At 34.1% G+C, this 5,823-nt stretch overlaps 2 protein-coding genes across 3 annotated transcripts; both read left to right on the top strand.

The window, feature by feature from the left end:
• On the top strand, positions 1 to 1,306 carry LOC132253196 (putative F-box/LRR-repeat protein 19). Its single transcript, XM_059734705.1, has 2 exons — positions 1 to 378; positions 526 to 1,306. Exons 1-2 carry the CDS (start codon positions 20 to 22, stop codon positions 1,082 to 1,084), a joined length of 918 nt encoding a protein of 305 aa, XP_059590688.1. The 5' UTR covers positions 1 to 19; the 3' UTR covers positions 1,085 to 1,306.
• Positions 1,307 to 1,595: 289 nt separating this feature from the next.
• On the top strand, positions 1,596 to 4,727 carry LOC132252645 (F-box/LRR-repeat protein At3g48880-like). Of its 2 annotated transcripts, none has more exons than XM_059734985.1 (4): positions 1,596 to 1,764; positions 2,271 to 2,722; positions 3,620 to 3,945; positions 4,134 to 4,727. In XM_059734985.1, exons 2-4 carry the CDS (start codon positions 2,345 to 2,347, stop codon positions 4,669 to 4,671), a joined length of 1,242 nt encoding a protein of 413 aa, XP_059590968.1. In that variant the 5' UTR covers positions 1,596 to 1,764; positions 2,271 to 2,344; the 3' UTR covers positions 4,672 to 4,727. The 2 variants fall into 2 exon arrangements, with proteins under 2 accessions (XP_059590968.1, XP_059590967.1); XM_059734984.1 differs by having other exon boundaries at positions 2,246 to 2,722.
• Positions 4,728 to 5,823: the final 1,096 nt, after the last annotated feature.

The raw sequence follows: 5,823 nt of genomic DNA, 5'->3' as shown, positions 1-5,823 counted from the left end.
TTTTAATTTGTACTCTCAGATGGAGGGACGAAAATGGGAGGAGTTAAACATGGATATTTTGGTGAATGTGTTTGGAAGAGTGGGAATGGAGTCGTTGTTGTTGGATGTTCCCTTTGTATGTAAGTCTTGGTATAAAGCGAGCCGCGAACCTCAGTGCTGGGAGCATCTTATTTTTCCTGAATACATCAAATCTGACGATATATGGGAAGAAGACAGCCCCGACAGGGGCTTTGCAGAGAGGTTAGTGACTACATATCAAGAAAACTTGTCTGTCACTGCATTCATGAAGTTCATAGTTAACCGTAGCGGTGGATGTGCCACAATCATCAAACTCCCCAAAGACTGCACCGAGGAGGCACTGGAGTATATTGCAAACGAGTAAGGCATCTTGGCTTTTACATTATTATATTGAAAAACATCATCATTTTGACTTTAAGTTATAGTTCTACAGAGCAGTACTTGTGGATCTTAAAATTTTCCAAAATTCAAGAAGTGGCTTCATATGAAGTGAATTGTGATTTGTAGGTGTCCCAGATTAAAGGCTTTGGATGTGGTTTTTAATAATTTTTCTATGGAAGATATTATTCCAAAACTAAGCAAGTGGAAAAGCTTGGAACTGATGAGACTAGGGAAATTTCATGTAGGGCTATTTCACATGAAATCTGTCCTACCACAGATCGGTCTTCACTGCAACAACTTCATTTGGCTATCAGCTCCACATGCCTCCATTGAGAAAGATGAAGCATCGGCCATTGTGGCCTCATTGCCAAGACTCAAGTACTTGGATCTACATTACTCATTTTTTGAGAAGGAAGCTCTAGTGATGATATTGCAGGGCTGCAAAAAGCTTGTTCATTTAGACGTCAGGAAGTGCTTTGGTTTTTGTGATGATGATGCCGAGATATTGGAGCTTGCTTCACATATTCCTGTATTCATGTGTGAAGGGTCGGGCATAATACCTGAGATAGGAACCAGTTATCTGCGTGACCGCAGGCTTGACCATGAGCTATACTGCGATCAAATTAATCACGATGACTGTGTTTATGATTTATTCGATTATGATGATTTGTTTGACGGTTTGTGATTTCAGTTGAGGTTCAGGTGGGCTTGTTAATAAGCTAAAGCGCTATGAAAAACTCGCTTGCGTGCCTCTTTATGTAATGTAAGACAAATTATTAGTGACTCTGAAGAGTTAATGCTGCTCTACCTAGACTGCAAAATATGCTAATATTGTTCGACTTTTGTGTAATGTCTTTATAAATATTGCTTTCAACTAAACATATAATTATATTTGACTTTTGGCTTCTATTGGTAATTGTCTTCCACTTTGTTTACTTGATATCTTAATGCAAAAGATCAATCATGCATTAAGCATTATCTGATGGAGCTTATGGGCATTGAGCATTGAGCCTTTTTTCTTTTTTCTCGAAGAAGAATTAGAATATGGAAAGTAATTCTCATAAAATAAAATAAAAAATCATGATGAGATATTACACAATTTAAAGAGGGATGTAAACATTTGTGCCTAAAAGGTTTTTCCCTTTTTTTTATTCTTCTATTTTCTTTTTCCTTTTGCTTTTCCTTCTTTATTCTTCAGCCAATCCCACAAGGAAGCTTCAGCAGGAGCTCCTTAGAATAAAGAACATGTGCTTTTAAATTGCAAAAGAAAATTCTCACTGATTTGATTAACTTTACTCTCTCTCTCTCTTTCTCCTCTGAGTTCTCCCCACTGCTTTTGTTGCTTCAGTTTCTCATCACCTTCAGGTAAGTCCATTGTTTTACATTTCTTCTTTCTCTTCATTTGTGAAGATTTTGCTGCATGTACTCAATATTTGGCTAGTGGTCGGTTTTTCTCTTTGGTTGAATTTTAGTTCACGGATGAGGTTCAAGCATCAATCCACCAATCCGGTCATTTTTCGAAGCGAGCAACCTCAGAAAATATAATATCTTATATTAATGGAGTAATGAAAATTGATGTAAAACAGTTAGAAAATTCTACACAGAAATGGGTTTGAGAACCCATTTATATTTGGGTTGGATTGCAGTTGTGGTCTGTGTGAATGATTTGTTGAAAATACTTACAGTTTGGTCAGTATGTTTGATGACCAATTGCTTTAAATTCTTGCTGAAAATCACTGAAATTTAGACAAAATTTCAGTCATTTCGATTACTTTTTCTAGCCATTTGTTATCTAAATTCTATATGCCCAATAGTTTCTCTAATATTGTGGCTCTGAATGGTATAGATTATGGCTGTGACGGGTGTTGCAGTGAATTGCTATTGGAACGGGAGAGTGAAAAAGGAATCGAATGATGTTGTTTACGAAGGTGCCAAGGTGAATGTCATGCCTATTAAGGTGTTCCATGGAACTACCTATGCTGGATTGTTGGACAAAATCTATGCAACCACCGCCATCGCCAGACAGAATTTTGAGTTGAACATCATATGCAGATATCCTATTTCTTCACAGGAGTATAAACCGATCCCTATAAAGAATGATGAGGGGGGGGAACTTTTGTTGGAAGTGCCCAGCAGATCTGGAGTGTACTGTGTAGAAATATATTTGGAGGAAGAACCAGCACCCTTACGGGTACTTGAAGCAACTGCTTTGCTAACAAAAGAGACTAATGCAGTGGAGGTGGGTGATGATGGTAAAAATAATGGGGAGACTTCATCCAAGCTCTCAAATGATTCTCCTAAAATTGACGACAACAAAGTACTGGTATATATATTTATGTTATTAGTTCTTTTATGCATGCAATTTTTCCTTTAGTGAAAACACGCAAAAGCAAATGAATTCTATAACATTAAAAGTGTATTTTTGAGTAATTCCAAAAAACGTTTCTAGTTTTTCTAATATTTGAAAGATAAAAAATATGAAGTGTTAAAAATATTAGAAACGTTTTCTAAAATTATCACCATATGGAAGTTAAGGGTGTGTTAGGAAGTTGTTTCCATTTGAAATGTTTTTAATTAAAATATGTTCTTCAGAAATATTTTTAAGAGCATCATTTATCAAATGTTTTTTCAAGAAGTACTATAAGTGATTTTTCAACATTTTAGAAATGTTTTCGGAATTTTACTAAACATCTGAGTTTTCTCTAAAAGCAATTTTTATGATAAAAGAGTTTTAAATACTATCAAATACTCTCTCTATTTGTCATTGACCTTAGAAAATAGTACTTTTACTAAAAAAAGCGATTTTGGAAAAGAAAAACCAGCCTTTAGAAAAAATTAAGAAAACATTTTTTAAAAAAAATTGAAAAGCACTTGTAGTGCTTTCCGCATAAACAATACTTGATAGGTGATTATTTCAAAAACTCTTTTATAGAAAACACTTCTAACTAAAACTACTCCAAATAGAAACACTTCCAAACTCACTAAGGTTGTTTTTATTTCCATATTTTGCTTTCTTCAAATTCTAGCCGAAGAATCTTGGTGGAAAACTGTACAAGGCTTAGTCCATCCTGATCATATCAACTTCGTAAGTGTGTGGAGTCCCAAACACCGTAACTTTCTTATAATGCCATGAATCTATAAATATAAATATATAGGATACATCTTATATTGAATTTGAATCCATGAAGAAGAAATAACTCTAGATGTTTCATCTTCTCAGATTGGGGATCGAAGAAAGTGGGAGGAGTTAAACATCAACTGTTTGGTGAATGTATTTCAGAAAGTGGGAATGGAGACACTGTTGTTGGATGTCCCCTTGGTATGCAAATCATGGTATAAAGCAACCCTCCATCCTATGTGCTGGCAACACCTTATTTTTCCAGAAAACTTCGAGGCATTTGCAGACAGGATAATAAAGGAATATCAAAAGGAAATTCCTATCACTTCATTCATAAAGTTCATCGTCAATCGCAGCAGTAGATGTGCTACTACTCTTATGCTGCCCAACCGCTGCAGTGAAGAAGGGTTGGAGTATGCTGCTAAGGAGTAAGTTAACTAAAATTTTCTATCAAAGGAAAATATAAAGACCTATTTGGGAACATTTTGAAAAACAATTCTCCAAAAATAGTTTTGGGGAGTTGTTTCAAGAAACAGTTCTTTAATGTTTTTGAGTTAGAAAAACAGTTTTCCGTTTTTTAAAACAGTAGAGTTTCTTTTTCTTTGTGTTTTTTCAGGTGTCCTGCTTTAAAGGTTTTCGGTCTCCATGGTTATCTATCTCTCAAAAATGCAAGTGTCATTCCCAAGCTGATCAGAAACTGGAAAAATCTTGAAGTATTGAGACTGAGGAGGGCCCCCTATTATGTACCAGAGATCCTCATTCAAATCAGTCTTCATTGCAAGAATTTCTTTCAGCTAATGCTTCCAAAGTCCTACGTCGGGGCCAATGAAGCGTCCGCCATTGTCACGCATCTGCCAAAGATTAAGCACTTGTTTCTAAAAGGAGCAACCATTGAGAAGAAGAATCTAGTGATGATACTGCGGTGCTGCAGAGAGCTTGTGAGGTTAGACGTGAGGGACTGCTTTCTTTTTGAGGAGAGTGATGCTGAGACATTGGAGCTTGCTTCACATATTCCTTCATTCAGGTGTGAAGGATCAACCCATATAAACAATTATGAGGACAGAGAACTCCAGATTGCTTTATGCAGAATGGAGGGAAACAATTTTTCTTTTGGTAAATGGGACAACCCATTTGATTGGAACTTTGTGAGCTGAGTTCAGCTCAGCTTGTTAACCTAAAGTACTTGCTATGAGAAATTCCCTTGTATCCCCGCCATATGTGCTACGCTGTGAAAAACCAGTCAAAAAATAATAATAGGAAGAAAAGAATAAAAAAAACAAAAATGAAGCGAAAAAATGGAAAATCAAAGAAAAATGAAGAAAAATATAAATGAGATTTGAAGGAAATAAATTATTTTTAGTAATTTTTGGAGGTATGTTTGATTCCTAATAAATTTGAAGGAAAGAAAATAGAGAAAAAGAAATAGAGAAAGAAAAAAAAAAAATTCTATGGAAAAAATTTTCTCCCTTTTTTGAAATATTTTTTGGTACTTTTCATAGCATATAAATATAAGAAAACCATTTTCTTTAACTTTTCATAAATCAAATATAACATGAATTTATTATTCCTTTTTTATTTCATATATAAAAAAATAAAATAAAATAAGTTTAATTCATAATTATTTAAAAAGATCTTATTTATCACTTAGAGGATCTTGGAGAATTTTTTTTCAAAATTATTTGTATCTCATATTATATAAGAAAAAATTTTAATATATTGATTTATAAAATACTTTTGTCAAACTAAAATAATAAATTAATTTTTTGATAATTTTATTTAATATTATCAATTAAATAGGTATTTTAAGAAATAAATTTCTAACTTATGAATAAGTGTATGTATTTTAAAATATTTTTAAATTGACGAAGATAAAACTTACCTGTATAAGTTGGAATTCCTTTTTCTATATTTTTTTTTTCAAATTAGTAAATCAAAACTCACTTTTCCCATTAGAAAATATACACAAATCTTCTTTCATTTCCTTAAATATCCGTTGAACATAAAAAGAGAAATTAAAACCAAGATTTGTGTTCATAATATGTATCATGTACTCTAACACTTTATCTTATGTATATGGTCTTTACACATGGACTTAATAATTGAAGAAATAAAGTAGCATTCTTTACACATAGGAAGGCTTTCAAAGAGAATGGTTGCTTGGGCTTAAGTGGTGAAGTGGTTTGGGCCAAAGCCCATTGTCCGTCAGCTTTGAAGAGGCGGGCTGGGATGGGTCTCCGAGGCCCACTTTTATTAAGGCTGGCACGAGATTTTTGGAGCGACCCTCCTCGGCTAGGGCTCCGTCTGCT

This window comes from Vitis vinifera, chromosome 18 (genome assembly GCF_030704535.1).
Source record: "Vitis vinifera cultivar Pinot Noir 40024 chromosome 18, ASM3070453v1".
In the NCBI taxonomy this organism is placed as follows: domain Eukaryota; kingdom Viridiplantae; phylum Streptophyta; class Magnoliopsida; order Vitales; family Vitaceae; genus Vitis; species Vitis vinifera.
Note: the sequence above shows the minus strand (reverse complement) of the source record. Positions and strands in the feature narration are given on the sequence as shown.